General features: G+C 64.9%; 1 protein-coding gene across 2 annotated transcripts; it reads left to right on the top strand.

The window, feature by feature from the left end:
- Positions 1-3,091: 3,091 nt before the first annotated feature.
- FXYD2 (FXYD domain containing ion transport regulator 2) lies at positions 3,092-8,552 on the top strand. 2 transcript variants are annotated; one of them, XM_004604720.2, is made up of 6 exons: positions 3,092-3,884; positions 7,320-7,358; positions 7,446-7,520; positions 8,067-8,100; positions 8,223-8,253; positions 8,431-8,552. In XM_004604720.2, the coding sequence occupies exons 1-5, from the start codon at positions 3,866-3,868 to the stop codon at positions 8,245-8,247; spliced, it is 192 nt and encodes a 63-aa protein (XP_004604777.1). In that variant the 5' UTR covers positions 3,092-3,865; the 3' UTR covers positions 8,248-8,253; positions 8,431-8,552. The 2 variants fall into 2 exon arrangements, with proteins under 2 accessions (XP_004604777.1, XP_054989648.1); XM_055133673.1 differs by lacking the exon at positions 3,092-3,884 and having other exon boundaries at positions 7,011-7,358.
- Positions 8,553-19,300: the final 10,748 nt, after the last annotated feature.

Here is a 19,300-nt window from a genome sequence, read left to right as displayed (position 1 = left end):
ACAGCTGGGAAGAAGGACCGTGGGATCAAACAAACACAGCTGCCAGAGAGTCCCTGGAGCCACGCCCGGCCCACAATGCCGGGACTCTCCAGAGTCTTCCAGGAGCTTCCCAGACGGGAAGGGCCCTTCCCCCCTGCCCCCCCCCCCACGACCCCTCGCGCCCTGCCCAGGCCTGTTTGCCGCCCTCTGCATGTGTGTGACTGGGCACGGGAGGTGCCGGCCCCCTCCCTGCCACCCAGGGGCGTCCTGAAGGCTGCGGCTTGGACCTGGCCACATTGTTCTTGGAAGCGTGTCAGAGGCCGCAGGGGGGGGGGTTGGACGGGCGGGCGCAGCCCGAGACACTCAAGGTCGCCGGCCCAGCCCCCCTCTCGGGTCAGGCCCTCGGGCCGGGTGGGGGCACCGTCCGGCTCGGTCTGGTTCCCTTCACCCTGTCCCCGAGAAAGGGAGCCTGCGGGGACGAGAGGCCCCCGCCGCCCCCCCCCCTGAAACCTGTCCCCCACCCGCGCTCGCCGCAGCCCTGGGCGGCTCAGCGCTGTCCTGGGCTCCCCCGGCCGGCTGCAGCTGCCCTGGCCCTGCCCGGCCGCATAGCAGCGGGCACCTGCCGAGGCCAGGCAGGTGATGCTGGATCGGGTGTCCCTCGGGACTCGGGACCCATCCAGGGGAGGGCGGGTCCTGCCCCGTGAGCTCGTCCACGCGAGGCATCTCTGCCCGTTGCCTCTGCAGAGCCTGCCGGGCCTGCAGTAAGCTGGACGCTGCTCGCGCCCACGCCAGCCTCAGTTTCCCTGGCTGTGTCTTGCTCGGGGACTACGGCTGGCGGTGCTCGGAGCTGTGGGGCGTCTCCTCGCCAGTGCTCCTGGGCCCGCCTTTGGTAGCAGGGGTCCTCCTCTGGTCTGTTAGACCCGGGTTCACATCCTGACGGGTCCTCAAGTCCCCGAGCCCCCCACACCTGTGTGGCCGAGTCCTGGTGCGGATCAGCGTTCCCGCAGGGCCCCTCTGGGCCTGTCGGAACCGGGTGCTGGACGGAACGGGATTACAGGGGCAGAGTGGGCCCCGCCAGGACCCTCCTGCTTCCAGGTGGCCTCAAAGCCACTTGGGCCTGCTCTCTGAACCCCCAACGGTGGAGGACCGGAGGCAGCAGTCCTGGGGGTCTGCCTGGAGGCGGTACGCCAGGATGGGGGGGTGTCACTGCGGGGTGGGGGTGGGGGGACGTCTGTGGGAGCCAAACAGCCCTGTTCTCCTTCAAGCCCAGACACGCGTTCCGAGCAAGTGGAGAACACCTTTCTCCCCAGGGTGTCGGCAGGGAGCAGGGGTCAGGCGTGCTTGCCCTTGTCCGGCCGTAGGAACTGGGCACGGCCCCGTCCCCGCCGGAGCCCACAGGTGACCTTGACAGAGAACATTGCCCTTGGGCGTCTCCCAGGCCCCAAGTGCCCTGCGCTTGGCCATCTTGAAGCTGGCACTTAAGGAACGGGCCCCCCGGGGCCCCCCTCCTCCCGGCCGCGCCATATAAGTCCCCCGTGACCCTGGTTCTGCGGCCACTGCGGGAGCGGCTGTCCCTGGGGTTTGGGACCTGGGCGTGGGCAGCACGGGACCCCTGAGCCGGGATCGGGGTCCGAGGGGCTCCCCGCCTTGCTCTAGCTATGGCCAGCAGGGGGTGAGGGACTGGCCTGCAGCCGCCGTCCGGGCAGTGCGGGGAAGCCCACCCGAGCCGGGGAGGCCCCCCACCCTCTGCCTGTTACCCCAGCAGTGCCCACCCCCGACGGCTGCCAGGTTAGGAGCCGGGCACGGGCGGCCTCGCTAGCCCTCCACCCAGCCCTGGGCACGGCTGCGCGCTCCCCTGGGTGGCCGGGAGGGAGCTGGGGGCTTTCCCCCCTGGATGGACAGGATCCCCCTCAGCCCAGCTGGGCCGGGAGGCCGGGACGACAGGGAGCATGGGAAGTGGGGTCCGAGGAGAGGGGAGTCTGGGGGGTGCAGGAGATGCTAAAAGCCGAGGGGGCTGTCCCTGACCCCAGTCTGATGGGGACTCAGTGGGGACGGGCCGCCTGGGGCCAGGGGCTCAGCAGGAACCCCGGGACCACCGTCTGCTGCTGATGCAACACTGCAAGGTAGGTGCCCTCACCCCTAATTCCAGGGGAGCCCCAGTGACCTCCCTGTGCTCCGTGCCCCCTGGGGACCCCCAAGCAGGCATGCCTGGGGCTTGTGACTGGGGCCAGGGCCAGCGTGAGCGGAGCAAACCCGCCTTCCGGAGCTGGAGTGTGAGGCCTGTGCCCTGAGCAGCCGGTTCACTTGGGGTGAGGGGACACGGACGGGGGTCCTGGGTCTGGGGGGACCGACAAGGGCCTCAGGAAGTCCCCGTGCTGCTGCCGAGTCAGGCTCGGTCAGTTTGTTTCTGGGTCACTTGGTGGTGCTCAGGGATCACCCCTGCCCTGTGCTCAGGGATCACCCCCGCTCTGTGCTCAGGGATCACCCCCGCTCTGTGCTCAGGGATCACCCCCCGCTCTGTGCTCAGGGATCACTCCCGCTCTGTGCTCAGGGATCACCCCCCCGCTCTGTGCTCAGGGATCACTCCCGCTCTGTGCTCAGGGATCACCCCTGCCCTGTGCTCAGGGATCACCCCCCGCTCTGTGCTCAGGGATCACCCCCCGCTCTGTGCTCAGGGATCACTCTCAGCTCTGCTCAGGGATCACTCCCGCCCTGTGCTCAGGGATCACTCTCAGCTCTGCTCAGGGATCACTCCCGCCCTGTGCTCAGGGATCACTCTCAGCTCTGCTCAGGGATCACTCCCATTCTAAGCTCAGGGATGACTCTCGCTCTGTGCTCAGGAATCACCCCCACTCTATGCTCAGGGATCACCCCCACTCTGTGCTCAGGGATCACTCTCAGCTCTGCTCAGGGATCACTTCAGCTCTGCTCAGGGATCACTCCCACTCAGTGCTCAGGGCTCACTCCCGCTCAGTGCTCTGAACCCAGATGGGCTGTGTGCAGGGCAAGTGCCCTGCCCTGTGTCCTGTCTCCCTGGCCCCAGCCCGAGGTTTGAGCAGGAGTGAGGGGTGCACCCCTTTGTTAAGTGGGGGGCTGCATGCGACACCTGGAAGACTGGGTCTCCTTCACAGAACTAAGGGTCGGGAGGAAACGGGGTTTGACCCAGAGCCCCGCAGGAACCCCGAGCGCTTCTCTGAGCCTGAGCCCCGGGGCTCAGGGACGTCCGGCTGTGGGCCGCGGGTGGACACGGGCTGTGCCCGGCAGGGGAGAGGAGCAGGGAGCCAGCTGGGTGAGGCCACAGCGCCCAGCACCCCCACATTGTCTGCCCTCCCCTGCCAGGGCGGGCGCCCCGGGACACGACTCGTCACGAGTCCGGGCAGGAAGTGTCGCCTAGGAGGGACACGGCAGAGACAGTTGTCACCATGGTCAGCACCTCCCCACGGAGCTTTTGCGGGGGGGGGCACACCAGCCCCTCATGGCAGCACTGGCTTCCGGCTCTGACACCCCGCCGCCCCCGGGGCCGGCCCGTCCTCAGGGGCCTCATTAGGCTCCGGGTCTGACTCTGCGCGGCCCTGGGTGCTGACATCACACAGAGGGGGGCCCGGGGCTCCTGCTCCCCGCAGAGGGGCCCCCGCCCGCACGGCCGATCGCAGCAGCCAGCAGGGCCCGGGCTGAGCGCGGCTGCAGGGACCCGCAACGCAGGGTGCAGGGCTGACCTTGGCGGGCGCTGGCCCCCCTTCCCGCCCCCTCTCACGTGGACGGGCCTGGGCAGGCCCAGGTGGGCGGCCCCGCCTCCCGCCTGCACCAGGTGAGTGTGAGCCCGGCCGCCGCCTGCCACTGTCCGCCCCCTCCTCCTCCTCCGCAGCGCCCACCAGCCTGCCCCGCCATGGACAAGTGGTACCTGGGTGAGTCCCCGAGCCACCCCGAAGGACAGGGGCTGCCCGAGTTCTCCGCTGGGGCGTCCTGGCCAGTATGGGGGGAGGGACTCTGCCTCCAGCTCTCCGGGCAGCGGGATGGGGGGATGGCCTGTCCCCCAGCTCCCCCTGCCCCGGGAAGCCTGGCTCCCACCTCACTGCCTGCCCCTCCCTCCCGCACTCCCGGAGGGGTGAGTTACGCTGTGTGCAAGCTGTCAGCGGGGTCCAGCCCCTCGCGCTCCAAAGGCAGCCACCACCCTGCCTCTCCTCCCTGTCCACTGTCTGGCATCTCCCTGTCTCGCTACGGCGTCTGTGGTCCGTCCGTCCGTCCCTCCTCCCGCTGCCTCCCTCTCTCCTTGCTCCTGTGGTTACTGCCTTTTTATTGCATCAGGAATCTCCCACCAAGCGCCCTGAGACTCCAGGAACATCTGTCCCCCTGTGACCTCGGCTGAGAGGCAGCAGCTGGGGTGCGAGTTGGGGGACACCCGCCCGGCTCAGCCCAGCTTCGTCACTCGCCGACGTGCAGGCGAGAACTTGCTCCCCGCTGCCTCCGCCTTCCTGGCGGGGACCCTGGCTCTGCCCCAGCCACTTCTTGGGGTCCCTGTGGGGGGCTCAGCCTCAGTTTCTCTCTCTCTGTGAAATGGAGCAGCCAGAGGGGTGTGGTAACAACCGAGTGGTCACTCTGAGCTGACCCTTTCCCGGATGGTTGGGACGCGGACGGGGTTGTGGCTCCGGGTGCAGGCCAAGGCTGGGGGGCGGGGCACCCCAGCCACGGGCCCGAGGCAGGCCTCTCTGTCCCCCAGTGCAAGTCTGCGGACGCCTAATACTCCGGGACCCCAGCCAGCAGCGACGTGCCGTGGGGTGGGGGCTGGGGGGGCGGCCCTGGCCATAGTTCCCCATTGTGCTCCCCTGGGCAGGTGACAGGCACAGAGCTGAAGGCACGTGGAGGGCCTGGAGGGAGCCCTGCCCCTCCCCTGTGGTCCCCACCCCGAGCGGGGCCCCCCCGGAAAGCCCCCTGCCACCGTGCCCGCTGCTGGCCATCGGAGAGAGCCCAGCGCGGGGTCCCCGAGGCAGGGGCTGCAGAGGAGAGGTGACCCCTGGTGGGGGGCTCCCCAGCCCCCCAGCTACAGCCGGGTGTCAGCCCTGCCTCGTGCCTCCGCTGAGTGACCTTGGGCAGGCAAGGGCTGGGAGACAGCGGGAGAGAGGCGCGGGGTCCCCCCATTGGATGGAGCTACAGCAGGGGGGACCCACATGGGCACGGGAGCAGGGAGGGAGCCCTGAGTGTGGGCAGACGGGGGGGGGCAGGGGCAGGGGGAGGCAGGGCCGGGGTGCAGGGGTGCCGGGCTGCTGAAGGCCACGCCCGTACATGGAGGGGGCAAGAGGGAGATGTCCAGACACCAGAGGCGGAGTGTGGTCATCCAGGGGTCACTCGGGGGCCTGAGAGCAGGTGCCACAGTGGTGGCCGACCCCCCCCTCGGTTTCGGGGGCCTGGGCAGGGGGCCTCGTGTTTCCAAGCCCCCTCCCCGGAGCCAGCCATGCTTCCCAGGGGTGCTGGGAGAACACCAGCGGGGTGCCCACCGCTTCCGCCCTGGAAATTTCCTCTGACGGGTTTGGGAGCCGGCGCCCCGCCCTGCTGCCGGCACGGCGCCCGGAGCCCCTCACACACACGGGGGCTTTCTTGTGACCCGGGTAAACATTACCTGGCACGGTTAATGTTTAATGCCCCCCTGCCCCCCGCCACCCCAAGCCTGGCACAGCCCTGGAGCCCAGGCAGAGGGCAGCGACCCATCCACGGGGGACATGGCCGGGAAGCTGGCGGGGGTCGGTGAGTGCCGGGGTGGTCTCTGCGGAGGGCCGGGCCCCAGGGTCCTGGTGTGTGGGTCCCCGCCCTGCCCCTCTCAAGGAAGGTCCTGCTCGAGCCCCCCAGGGAGATATGGAGGAGGGGCCAGAGTCTGGGGTGTGGGGACCAGGGGCGAGCTGCCTGCTGTTGGGGACTCTGGGCTGAGTTCAGAGTGGGTGGGTGGAGTATGGGGGGGCTGCCCCCCAGTTACCCTCTGGGGCCTGGGGCAGACGCCCCCAGGAGCCTCCTGTGGTGGGGGCAGAGGGCTGGGCTGTAAGTTGCTTCTCTGGGGAACGGGGAGGGGCCGAGGGGACCCCTCAGGGCTCAGTGTGTGACCTTGATGGTGACCCCGTGCGGATCTGGGGAGGCCAGCTGTGTGTGTCGGGGCAACTCTGTGTATCCTGCACAGCCATACCCTGACCTGGCCCATTCCCAGGCACAGTTCAGCACGGACTGGAGGTGCCGACTTGCACATTCCTTCCCGGTGGCCATCAGCAGCCAGGGGGGGACCTGAGCAGGCAAGGCCAAGGCCAAAGTTATGGGGCATGGCAGAACAGCGCCACCTGCTGGCCACCGGGAGAACAGCCTGGGAGCAGCCTGGACTCCCAGTGCCCATGTTCAAGCCCCCCACTGGGCGCTCGCCCTGCTGTGTACCTCACTGACCACCCCCGCCCGGGTCTCACGGGGTGAAGCTTTCACACCCACACTCGGTTGTTAGGGTGTCTCCAAAGCTAATCTCCTGTTAGGCAAGAGCATGACTGGGCTGCCTTCCACTGGAGGTGGCAACGCTGGAGAGAAGGATCTAGAAACCCAGACGGAGGATTTAGTCTGCCTCTAACTTTCACGGGGACTGTGGGGAGATCTAAAAACAGGCCCCAGGGGGCTGGAGCGATAACACAGCAGGTAGGGCGTTTGTCTTGCACGCAGCCGACCTGGGTTCAATCCCCAGCATCCCATATGATCCCTTGAGCACCACCAGGAGTAATTCCTAAGTGCAGAGCCAGGAGTAGCCCCTGTGCATCGCCGGGTGTGATCCAAAAAGGAAAAACAAAAATAAATAAATAAATAAATAAATAAATACAGGCCCCAGTTTCCTCCTGCTTTCAGGGAAGTTCAAGGTCCTTCCTTCCTTCCTTCCTTCCTTCCTTCCTTCCTTCCTTCCTTCCTTCCTTCCTTCCTTCCTTCCTTCCTTCCTTCCTTTTCTTCCTCCCTCCCTCCCTCCCCCCTCCCTCCCTCCACCCACTCATCTATTCATTTCCTAAGGGTGGAAGCTGGTGGTGGCTGGCCCTGTGGAGACTCTGAAAGTCCAAGGGGGACGCCCCCACCCCCGCCCACTCCTGTGTGGTGAAGGAAGATCCCACAACTCCCAGAGGCCCTTGGAGCCGAGCATTTTCGGGGGGTGGAATTTGAGTGACTCTCGGCTGGACCCAGGGCCCGCCTGATGCTGAGAGCCCGCCCCAGATGGCACCAGCGTGGGTGGATGTGGCGTGGGGCCCCGTGCCCACCAGCCTCGGGGTGCTGGGAGGGCAAGTGGGGCTTCCTCTCTTCCTGCACCCGCCCTCACCCCCCTCTGGCACGTCCCACAGGAGGCAGCTCCAAGGGAGAAGTGGACCCGTTCCACTATGGTAAGCTGGCGGCCCCCTATCCCTGCGCCCCGCGCCCCCTTTCCCAGTGGCACGCCCACCCCACTCGCCCCCTCTGTCCCTTCGCAGACTATGACACTGTGCGCAAGGGGGGCCTCATCTTCGCGGGCATCGCCTTTGTGCTGGGCCTCCTCATCATCCTCAGTAAGTGCGGGCGGGGTGGGAGCCGGCAGGGCTCCCAGAAGGGACCCGAGGGGGCACCTGCTTCTCAGGCGCCCTCCAGTGGCTGTAGTGGGTACTGCCGAGCCAGGAGGGGCGTCCAGTCTACCCCAGATCTGGTCACGTGCTGGCTTGCCTTGAGCCATACCTCGCCTCCCCGGGGCTCTGGGCAACCCTGAGGGACAGCCACTTGACCTGGGCCCCGTGGCTGATGAGGCGGAGGCGGGCTCAGCTGAGCGCAGGGCACCCCTTCCTCACCGCCAGGAGCACCCTAAAGCCCCAGGCTGAGCCTGGCGGGGACCCCAGCTCCTAACAACAGGGACCAGTTGCTTGTCGAAACTGAGAGATGGGCTGGGAGGCTCCTGGAGGGCCGGTTTGGGTCCAAACCGTGGACAACCTGAGGGTCCACAGACATGCACCTCACCCCAGCCGGCTCATGAGGGGCCGTACCTCACCATGGGGGCGTGCCCTGGGGGACCCCCAGCTCCGCTGCTTTGGGGTCCATGGAAAAACAACCCTTTCTCTCTCAAGGCAAAACTCTGCGATGTGGAGGCAAGAAGCATCGGTGAGTGTGTGATCCTGGTGGGGGGTCTGGGTCTCCCTCCTGTGGGGTCCTGATGGGGGGGTCTCTGTCTCCTTCCTTGCCCCCCCCCCGTGCCCTCTGACCTTCTTCCTTCCTCACTGCAGGCAAGTAGATGAAGATGACCTGTAATAAAAGGTACTTTGGGAAGCAAAGCGGGGTCTGGGCGCCGGAATCTCACTGTCCACCCATTTCCAATAACGGTCGAGAGCATGGCGGGGCATGGGGGTGGGGGGTCGGGGGTCTCACACAGGGATTCGGGAGGCTGGGGAGCCAAGAACGCTCCTCAGCCCCATCTTGCCTTTGTCTTTGCAGAGCGGCTGAGCCCTCCTCCTCCCCGTCCCCTTGGGACACCTTCCCCTGGCCACCGTCCTCTGTCCCCAGCTCTGCCGGGCCCGGGTACCCTGCCACTCTGAGTGGGCACAGCCCCTCCCCGCTGCCCCGTCCTGCTGCCAATAAAGTCGCTTCTGACCAGTCCTGTCCACCGCCTCCTTCTCTCCTGTCCCCCCACCTGGCCCCAGGCTCAGCTGGTGACCAGGGTCTCACGCCCAGGCCTGGACCCACCTCAAGTCCAGGCTCACTGCAGCCCTGAAGGGCCAGTGTCCAGATGCAGACACCGGCCCAGAGCCAGCAGGGGACTAGAAGGTCCTGGGGTACAGGGGGTCCTGGGAGAGCAGGGGGCCCTGACTGCTGACCTCTGGGCTGTACTTGGACACCTGCTCCCTGTGGTGACGGGCGACATGTGTCGGCACCTGAGACAGCGCCCTGGATGGTGGGGAAGGAGCAGGAAGGGGCAGGGCAGGGTCCGGGGGTCCCGGAGGGGATGGAGTGACAGCCAGGCCCCAGGAAGCAGGGAGCTCTCGGCCTGTGAGAACTCTCTCGGGAGAAGGAGTGTGCTGGAGAGGTCCCGTTTCTAGAACGTTCAGGCTGAGCGTGCCGCTCGGGCAGAGATGCTGCCCAGCCCGGCAGCGCCCCGCAGCACTGGGACCTGATTCATGGACCCTGGAGCCCCCAGCGCCGGGCCGACCAGAACATTCCCAGGCCCTTACGCACACTTTCCCCTCCAGCGGGGTTGGCGGCTGCGGAGCGCTCGCTTCCCTGTGGAACTTTCCACCGTCCATGCTGGGTGGTCACCGAGCCTGGCCGGCCACCCGGCGATTGGCGGACAGATCCTAACCCCGAGCGGCCCGGGAGGGCGACAGGGCCCGCGGCGGCCGCCAGAGGGCGCCCGAGTCCCGGCCGCGCCGCCCGGCGCTGCTCGCGCCCGCGCCCGCACGTGCTGGACTCGCCCTGGCCGCCGCGCGGGGCCGCAGGTAGGGGGGCGGGCGACCCCCACCCTGGGGCCTCCGAGCCCGCGGACTCGGGAGCAGCAGCTGAGAGCGGGGGTCCAGGTGTCCCGGCGCCCAGCCCGGGGCCGGCCCGGCCGTCCGAATGCCCCGGCCCACCAAGTCCAGGGCCGAAGCCCGGGGACCGCTGGGAGATGCCCCCAAGTCCACTCCCTGGGGAGGAGTGGGGGTCCCCCGAGCACCGAGCGGCCGAGCAGGGGCCCCCACGGCTGTCCTTGGGACGTGCCGCTGGCCGGGGCCGCACCCGGCTGGACTAGGCAAGCCAGGGGTGACTCGCCCCAGGGACCCCTCGACCTGACATCGTGAGTACCCGCTTCCTCGGGCCCGTTTGTGCCTGGCAGGGGGTGTCCAGGAGGCCAGTTCGCGGGTGTGGCCGGCCCCTGGCCTGGCTGGGCGCCCGGGAGGCCACTGTCCCAGTTCTGATTGGTTTGTCCAGCTGTCCATTCATTCCCCATGACCTCACATGACCTTCCGTTGTCCCGCCCCCAGATTTAAGTATTTTAATTTTTTTTTTGGTGTGTGTGTGTGTGTGTGTGTGTGTGTGTGTGTGTGTGTGTTTAAATTAAGTCACCGGGAAATACGAAGTTGTTCACGGTCAGGTTTGAGTCGTGCAATGCGCCAGGGCACAGCTACCACCACCGAGTGCCCAGTTTTCCTCCTGCCAGGCACTTTTCTTCTCTCTCTCCCCTGTCTCTCCTTTTGGGTGTCACGGTTGGCAGTCCTGTTACTGACAGGGTACCCTGTTTGTCCTTTGCCTCCTTTCAGCGCCCGGTTCTTGTCCAGAGTCACCATTTCCTACACACACACACCCCCACCACCACTTGTCGCAAACTTCTTTGGTCCCTTTTCAAGGGATCACCCCGTGGGCGACTCGGGGACCGGCTTCCTCAGCGTGGCCCAGCGTGGCGGGAAGGACTCGGGCTGACCCTCGGCTCTGCCGTGTCTGGCTCAGCCCGTCCCGTCTCTTCACTTGGGCTTTGGGAGGAGCAAATGGGGCAGAAATTCCATCGGGGGCCCAGGCCAGGCCAGTGGGGGCAGAGCCGGGCTCCCCATGGCCCCCTGCCCTGTGGGTGCCGAGGGGTGTGGCCTGACCCCCCCCCACCCCAGACACAGGCCCGCACACACACTTCACCCGTGGTTCAGACTTGGTGAGCAAAGGCGCAGAGTGGGACACTTGGGGGTCTTTGTTCCGGAAAGAACTCCGGTGTGGGTGCCAGCTCATGGGCGGACAGCCCCCCGGGCCCCTCTATGCTCCACGCAGCCCTGAGGACCCCCAGAATTCCAGGACCCTCTCACCTGCCTTCCTGCCTCCCCCAGCCCACACGGGGCTGAGGCTTCCTGTGGCAGCTTCAGGGGCACCGCCAGCCCCCTGGGACCCGTGGGGGATGGCAGCTGTGCTTCTGCCCGGCCCAGGCTCTGTGATGGTGGCCCTGGACGCCAGGCTCACACCAAGGACACAGGCCAGGACTCGGTGGGGCGCCCAGGTGCGACTGAGGCTTGGGCCGTACCAGCCTCGCCCTGTCTGGGGGTGAGGTTTTCTGTGTTTTTTTTTCCTTTTTGGGTCACACCTGCCACTGCTCAGGGGTTACTCCTGGCTCTGCACTCAGGAATTACCCCTGGTGGTGCTCAGGGGACCATAAGGGATGCTGGAAATCGAACCCAGGTTGGTCGTGTGCAAGGCAAACGCCCTACCCGCTGTGCTATTGCTCCAGCCCTGGGGTGGGGCGTTCTGGAGCACAAAGCACCCGGGAAAGGGTTGGGGTGCCTGGGGCCCCAGCAAAGGGGCCTCCACTAAGGGTGATCCTGCAGGGCCGTCTGCGGTGACAGCCGGGACCTGGCTGGGTCTCTGCATGGGCATCGGTGCGTCCGCCAGCGGGGGTTCCTCTGTGACTGCCTGTGTGAAGTTGTGCACTCTGAGTGTGTGTGAGTGTCTGTGCATGCACATGTGCCCTGTGTGGGTTTGTGCGTGCTGAGTGTGTTTGCCTCTGTGTGTGTGCCCTGTGTGAGCTTGTGCACGCTGAGTATGTGTGTGTATGTGTGCGCCTGCATGTGTGCCCTATGTGAGCATGTGTACACTGAGTGTGTGTATATGAGTGTGTGTGTGTGTGCCCTGTGTGGTCATGTATCTATTGAATGTGTATGTGCATCTGCGTGTGTGTGCGTGCCCTGTTTGAGCATGTACATGGATGTGTGTGTCGCCAGAGTATGCATGCGTGTGTGAAAGGGTCCCGGGGTCTGTAGCTATGTGCATGCTGAGGGGGTGGACACACATGTACTGTGTGAATGTTTGCACGAGTGTGCCCGTGCGTGCGTGCATATATTTGGCACTGGGGAGCAGCGTGGGAAGCAGGGCGGTGGCCCCCCTCACAATGGCCCCTCAGATGACACCACTGACCTTTCTGGCAGTTTTCAGAGGTCGAGAGGACACAGCTGGGAAGGGCGTGAACCCCAAGTACCACCTGGGGAGAAGGGGAGGAAGATTGGGCTGAACCGCGGCACACATCCTTGGCCACTAGGGGGCAGCAGATACCAGGTTTCCCGTTGGCTTCTGCAGCACAGGGAAGGCAGGAGAGGGAGGGCAAAGCCAGTAGTGTGCCCAGGTCAGTGGCTGCCTTCCCAGAGTGCCACGTTAGGCCTGTGAGGACCGGACGGCTGGACGGGACAGGCAGTAGAGAGACCCCCCACCCCGCCCAACCCCCCTCACCTGCAGTTTCTGGGGCTCCTCTCTGGGCGTCACCTGCTGGCCACAAGCAGTACCGCATGTCGGCTCGTTTCGCTGGGCAAACTCCCCCTGGCCATCTGGAGGCTGCCCGTAATGACCCACTTGACAGAGGAGGACAGCGAGGCGTGGGCCAGGCCCCAAGGGGCGCGGTGGGACTGAGTGCAGGGGCTCTGGCCTCTTGTTCTTACCCAGGGCCAGAAAGGGGCTGTTCCCATGCGGGCCGGGGCTGAGGCTGGGGTGAGGGGTAAGGCCAGGGCTGGGAGCCGGCAGCTGTCCCCCCACCCCGCCCACCTGCCAGGCTGACCACCTCCTCCCGTTGCCCCTCGCCAGAGGAACTAGACTGATGGCAGGGGCTGCGGCTACAGGAAGGTGGTCAGAGCAGGTTCAGAGGGCGTCTGCATGCTGTCCCATGAGTGGGTCACCTCTGTGGGCCAGGAGGTACGTGGGGGTCCGTGTGTGGGGGTACACTCGGCCAGGAGGGGCCTGGGGAGGTGCCTTTCATGGGGCGCCCACAGATAAAATAGCAGCGTGTGCGGGGTTCACTTCAGAGACCCCCAGGACGGGGAGTGTGTGGGGGGGCACAGGGATGAAGCCGAGACTCGTGTCCCTGGCAAGAAGGCGGGCGCGTGACGATTCCCGCTGGAGACCACGGGAGCAGGCCCCGTCCAGGCCCAGGTGCCACAGGGCCAGCCCGGAGGGCCCCTGCCTCCAGGCAGAGCCCCTCTGTGAGGTGGGGGTGAGGGCTCGCGGCCCGGCTCAGGGTCGCTTTGCAGGCGGGTGGGCCCTTGGCGGAGCCCCGAGCCAGTGCAGGGCCATGGTGCCGTCGTGACCTGGCTAGCTCGGGCACACCATCGCCACCGGCGTCACTCCCCAGCTGTTCCCGGTGAGTTTTGAGTCTGAGCCTCTCGGAGGGTGCGCCCCGGCTGACAGCTGGCTTCCTGACCCCGGGAGCAAGGTCCCTCCCCCAGCACCTGCTGTCCACAGAACCGGGTCACTCGGGCCGTGGAAGTTTCTAGAAGAGCCGGGAGCTCCTGGCACAGGGGCAGGGCATGAACGTGCAGGAAGAATGGTAGAGCCTTGGTGGAGTGTGAGCCGCGGGCAGCGGGAGGGCTCTGTGCGTGGACAGGAGAAGGGGGGATCCAGTCCCCACACGGAGGGGCCCGGACCCCTGAGCACTGGGGAAGCCCTGGCGTACACGTGGCTGGTTCCACCCCAGCTTAGTTTACCCTGGAACCTGTCTCCTTCCCACGGGATGCGCTGTGCCAGGTTGTGCCAAACCATCCAGTCAGTACCAGCCCGTGCCAGACAGTGCCAGTCTATGCAGCCATGGCCAACTTGCGCCAGCTGGTGCTGGCATTGCCAGTCTATGCCAGCTCATGCCAACTTGTGACAGACCGCACCAATGTGTGCCAGTCTGTGCCACTCGGTACCAGGTCGTGCTTGCACAGGCCTAGGCAGTGCTCGCTTTGCCAAACCGGGCCTGCCTGTGCAAAATGTCGCCAACAGGTGCCAGGCCGTGCCCATCCCTGTCAGCCACACTGTGCCCGTCAGTGCCAACCCATTTCCTGGCAGGACCCATCTATACCGGCCCATTCTGGTCTGTGCCAACCGGCCATTTCCTGGGGTGGGGGTCCAGCCCCGTGGGCACCCGGTGCCCTTTGACACAGGCACTGCCCACAGGTCCCCCTGGTGCCCTGCGACACTCGCTCCTGACCAAGCTCCACGTCACTCATGGGGAGGGCTGGCGCGTGGTCACCCCGCAAACACGGCATCTTTGGGGGCAGGGGCTCCTGTGCTCGGGGCGGCCCAGATCCCAGTGGGGCATTGTGGTCCGTTCTGGTGCGAATAGTCAAGACCCCAGGAAGGCGAAGGGTCTGCCAATTGGGTCAGAACAGAGGGGGCTGCTGCTGGGCCTGGAGCCAGGGGGAGCTCCAGGTCTCACGGGCTCTGAAATCTCTGTCTTTGGGCAGAGCGGGGGCGGTCCTGCGACCCCATTGTCGGAGGACCCCACTGTCGGGGCTGGGCTGGGCAGGCCCAGAGGGCTCCCGGCCTCGAGTCACGGTCACTGCCAGGCCTCCACTTCCCCCTCACCGGCCAGGGCCACTGTCCAGCCCAGGGATGCCCGCCCAGGGGCTGCGACCATGCTGGGAGGGGCTCTGGGCCTGGGTTCCAGAAAACTGGCCTGTCCACTGCCGGGAGACCCAGGGCAGGCGTGAGGGCCGGCCAGGCGGAGCCCAGGAAGTCGGGCTGGCCTCTGAGATCGCCGGGGGACGGGACACACACAGCATGGGCAGGAGGGGGAACCGCAGGGTCCCCGAGACCTGCCAGGTGTGACACCTCACTCCCCTCCCGGCAAAATAAACTAGAAACAAACAAGCGAGCAGACGGGCGTAGGGGCTCTCCAGGGACATGACGCGTGCCTGGAGGGCCACCTCGGTGGGTGTCAGCCCCCGCGGCAGAGCGGCCAGCGACAGGGCCAGGACCCTGCGGGCATGTTGCTTCCCCCACTCTCTGGTGGCCCGCTCCCCTGAAATACGGGGGTTCGAGGCTTCTGCTTCCAATCCTCGGGCCTGGCGTCTTGGAGGGAGAGGAGAGGGAGGGAGGCCATTCCAGGGCCTTCACCCCTGGACAGTAGCACCCCGAGACCCGATGGGTATGGAGTGCTACCCTCAGGGCCTTTGCTCGGGGTCAAGCATCTACGAGAAAGGGCCTGGGCCAGGCCGACATGGAGAATTGGGGTTTGGGGAGTGCCAGGACGTGGCGAGTCCGAGACACATGTGCCCGTGTCTGGTGTGGACACATGGCTTGGCGGGGTCGGTCTGTTTCGGGTGACGCTCAGGACTTCCTCCTGCCTCTGTGCTCAGGGATCACTCCCGGGTGCCGGGAATCGAACCCGCGCCAGTGCCGTGCATGGCAGCCGTGCTCCCCGCTGTTCGGGCTCCAGCTGTCATTCTGGGCTTGTGCCGGGTGCCGCCAGGTGGGGGGCTGCTCCCTGCCCAGCTCGCCCTGCCCAGCTCGCCTCTGGTGTTGGGCACGGCGGGCATTCGCGGGTGACCCTCAGTGACCGTGGGGGAGCCGGGTGGGGGGACTCCCCCAAGGGTCCCCACGTCCCAGGGCGGCGGGGAGACGAGGACCCAGTCGGGACGTTTCTCCAGCGGGACAGTGCCTGGCCGTGTGACCGGAAAGGAGAGAGGCCGGGCGGTGCTCACTCGTGTCTGCCCGACCAGGAGGAAGAAGCCAGGAGAGTCAGCCCCTCGGCGGGCCGCAGGCCCTTGGCCGGCTCCCGTCTCGGTCCCTGCAGAGGCGTCTCTCCAGGGCAGCCGGGCCGCGGTTTCCGGGCCCTCCTGACTGCGGAGAAAGGTAGCCAGCCTCGATAAGCTGTGGGCTGGGCTCAGCACCAGAACTGCTGCCGCCCAGGGACACCCAACATACCCGCCACCAACCCGAGTCACGAGGGCACGCGGCACGGAGCAGGAGACAACACACACTTCTGACTGGGCTCATCTACACACACAGACACCCCCGCACCCCCATACAGACTCATACACATTACACACCCATACACACCCATACACCCCCATACACACACCCATATACCCCCATACACACCCATACACCCCCATACACACCCATAACCCATACACACCCCCATACACACTCATACACCATACACACCCATATACCCCCGCACCCCCATACACACTCATACACCCATACACACCCCCATACACACACCCATATACCCCCCACACCCATACACACACGCATACACCCCCATACACATACTCATACACACCCATACACCCATACACGCCCATATACCCCCGCACCCCCATACACACTTATATACCCATACACACCCCCATACACACTCATACACCCATACACACCCCCATACACACTCATACACCCATACACACCCCCATACACACTCATATACCCATACACACCCCCACATACCCCCCCACACCCATACACACATGCATACACCCCCATACACATACTAATATACACCCACATACACCCCCATACACCCATATACCCATACACACCCATACACACTCATACACACCCATACACCCATACACACCCTCGTGCACATCCATACCCCCATATACACCCCCAGACACCCATAAACCCATACACCCCCCATACACCCATACACACCCTGCTATACACCCCCATACACCCATACCCACACCCTACACACCCCCGTACACCCATACACACACCGATACACACCCTGTACACCCATACACACACCCATATACACACACACCCATACACACTTCCCCCATACACACCCTCATAGACCCCCATACACACCCCCATACACCCCACCATATACACAACCATACACATACCCCCATACATGCATCCATATACACCCCATATACACACCCCCATACATGCATCCATATACACCCCATATACACATCACACCCATACACATACCCTCATGCACACACACCCATACATGCACTCCCCCTATGCACAGATATACGTACCCCCATACACCCACAGATATCCTCACATGCATAAATATACAACCCATATATATATACACTACAGCCATACACACACATACATGCATCACACCTATACACACAGATACACATACTCCCATGCACTCATAGATAACCCCATATACACAAATACCTCCATATACTTATACCCCACACCCCCATACACACACACATATAGATACACAGATGCACAAACCCTTACACCACATCCACAACATACACAGACACTCGTACACATATACCACATAACACACCACAACACATACCCACGCACACACCTCATACACATGCATATGCACCACACACATACGTCACACACCCCTGTACACACTACACAGAACACACACCTTATCTGTACACCATGCCACATATGCACACCACATATGTGCCACACATAGCATACACACATCACAAACCACACGCCATACTGCACACATACATAATTCCCCCCACCCCAACACCCCAACACTCAGCTGTAAGCAGACAGGCGAGCCCCACAGATGACGGGCCTCCTTGAGTGCCCGGCTGCGCTGTGTGGGCGCCCGTGCTGGCAGGATGTGCCCACTGGGAACCTCTGCCTGGCACAGCCACTCTTGCCTGGGTGCCCGGACCAGCGTGGGGCGTGGGGCCCCCACAACCCTCTGTCACACGCTCCGAAAGACCCGTCCGGAGGCTGGCGGTGGCCCCCCCTTGGGGCTCCCTCCCAGGGTTCTTGCTGACTCGGCCCAGCCAGTGCCTCCCCCCGGGTTAAGAGGGGATTGGGGGCGCCCCAGGTCAGACCTGGATTCAGCCCAGGAGGAAGCCGGAGGCCGTTCTCCCCGCTCCCCACCGCACCCCCCTCTGCTCTGACACACCCACGTTGGGGCAGGTGGTCTGCCGACAGTCCCAGCGCCGTCCCCCTCCTGCTGGGCCCTTGATGCTGGCCACGCTCTGGGGGGCGGGGAGTACCCCAGGGGCGCTGCAGGCTTTGTCTGGGGTCTGTTGAGTTGCCCGGAGCTGGCCTTCCCGCCCCGCCCTCGGTGCCCAGACCCCCACTAATGCCGGCCTTCAGGGACAGGAAGCCCCTCCGCATCCTCAGGCCTCCCAGAATAGGGGCCCTGCGGGGTGAGCCGCCTGAGAGGGGGACTCAGCTCCGGAAGGCCCGTCGGGAAGCCAAGGAGGGGGAGCCTTCTGTGCTCCCCGCACGGGGCCCATGCGGCTTGCTGCCCCTCCGTCCTTCTGACTCAGGGCGTTACTCTAGGGCAGCCTGGCCGGGTGCTCCGGGTCACGGGGCTAAGTTTGAGATAACTGGCTCTGCAGGGAAGGGAGAGATGGGGCTGGGCGGGGCCAGGGACCACCCGCCCCCCACCCCTGCCCTGGCTCTCTGTTCCCTGTTCACAGAACAAGCAGGAAGGGCAGCTGCTCCCATGTGCAATGCATGCATGTGTGTGTTCATGAGTCAGGAGACCTGGGTTCTAGTCTTTTCTGGTTTGCTTTTGGGCCACACCCAGCAGTGCTCCGGGCTTATTCCTGGCACCGTGCTCAGGGATCACTCCTGGTGGGGCTTGGGACTGACTGTGTGGGGTGCCAGGGATGGAACCCAGGTCTGCCACATGCAGGGCCAACGCCGTCCCCGCTGTCCCCCCGCTCCGGCTCCTGGGTCCTACTCTTGATGTCAGTCCCCTGGTGCCCTTGGAGGTAGGACTTGGAGGAGACACTCACGTGGGGTGTGCGTGTGTGTGTGTGTGTGTGTGTGTGTATGTGAGTGTGTGGACTGCTCTTGGGCCACACCCGCTGTGCTCAGGGCTTAGTCCTGGCTCTGTGCTCAGGGGTCACTCCTGGTGCTGCTTGGGGGGCCTTATGAGGGGGCGGGGGTGGGACAGGGGCGGCTGCAGGTGTGGCCCACTAGCGACTCACGCTCGAGTGTGACCAAATCAACACAAGATGGCAGTCCCAGCATCAGTGTGTCAGCGGCACGGTGAATGTCTGGGAAGATGGAAAGTTCTGGAAGTGATGGTGTGTGGCCACACAAGACACTGGGTGGGCAGGTCAGAGCTGAGGGGAGGGTCATGCTCATGCCTCCGTGGGCATTTCTTCAAGTCAATACAGAGCGGGACCCCCGGCTGAGAAGTGCTCCTTGCTGCGCCCCGCCCCCCGCGGGCAGGAAAGGAGTTGGGCTGCAGCTGCCTGCTCTGTGCACCCCTTTTCTGACCCTGCATGGCCTTCTGTTCTGGAATGACCGCTCATGGGCCTCCCATTCACAACAGCCTCATCACCTGCCCGACGACAGCCTCGCCTGTCCCCGGCGCCCACCCCTGTGCAGTGCTCACTTTTGGGGCGGGTGAGCGAGTGGAGTGTGGGGAGGGAGGGGAAGGAGGCAGCTGCCTGGCTGTGACCTGCACTACAGCCCTCAGGGCCCTCCCTGGCCCTGCCCCAGGGCTGCAAGACTGAGCTGGAGGAGGGGTGTGTGTGTGTGTGTGTGTGTGTCTGTGTGTGTGTGTGTCTGTGTATGAGCACGTGCGCGTTTGTGTATGTGTGTGTGAGTGCGTGTGTATGAATGTATGTTTGAGTGTGTGTACACATGTGTGTATGTATGTATGAGTGTATGAGTG

The sequence above is a fragment of the Sorex araneus genome, chromosome 3, assembly GCF_027595985.1.
Source record: "Sorex araneus isolate mSorAra2 chromosome 3, mSorAra2.pri, whole genome shotgun sequence".
Lineage (NCBI taxonomy): Eukaryota > Metazoa > Chordata > Mammalia > Eulipotyphla > Soricidae > Sorex > Sorex araneus.
Note: the sequence above shows the minus strand (reverse complement) of the source record. Positions and strands in the feature narration are given on the sequence as shown.

Coding starts and splice junctions, on each gene's coding strand:
- FXYD2 (XM_055133673.1), top strand. CDS start 7,175: ATGCTGAGAGCCCGCCCCAGATGGCACCAGCGTGGGTGGATGTGGCGT. Junction 7,521..8,066: donor GGGCCTCCTCATCATCCTCA/GTAAGTGCGGGC, acceptor TTCTCTCTCAAG/GCAAAACTCTGCGATGTGGA. Junction 8,101..8,222: donor TGTGGAGGCAAGAAGCATCG/GTGAGTGTGTGA, acceptor TCCTCACTGCAG/GCAAGTAGATGAAGATGACC.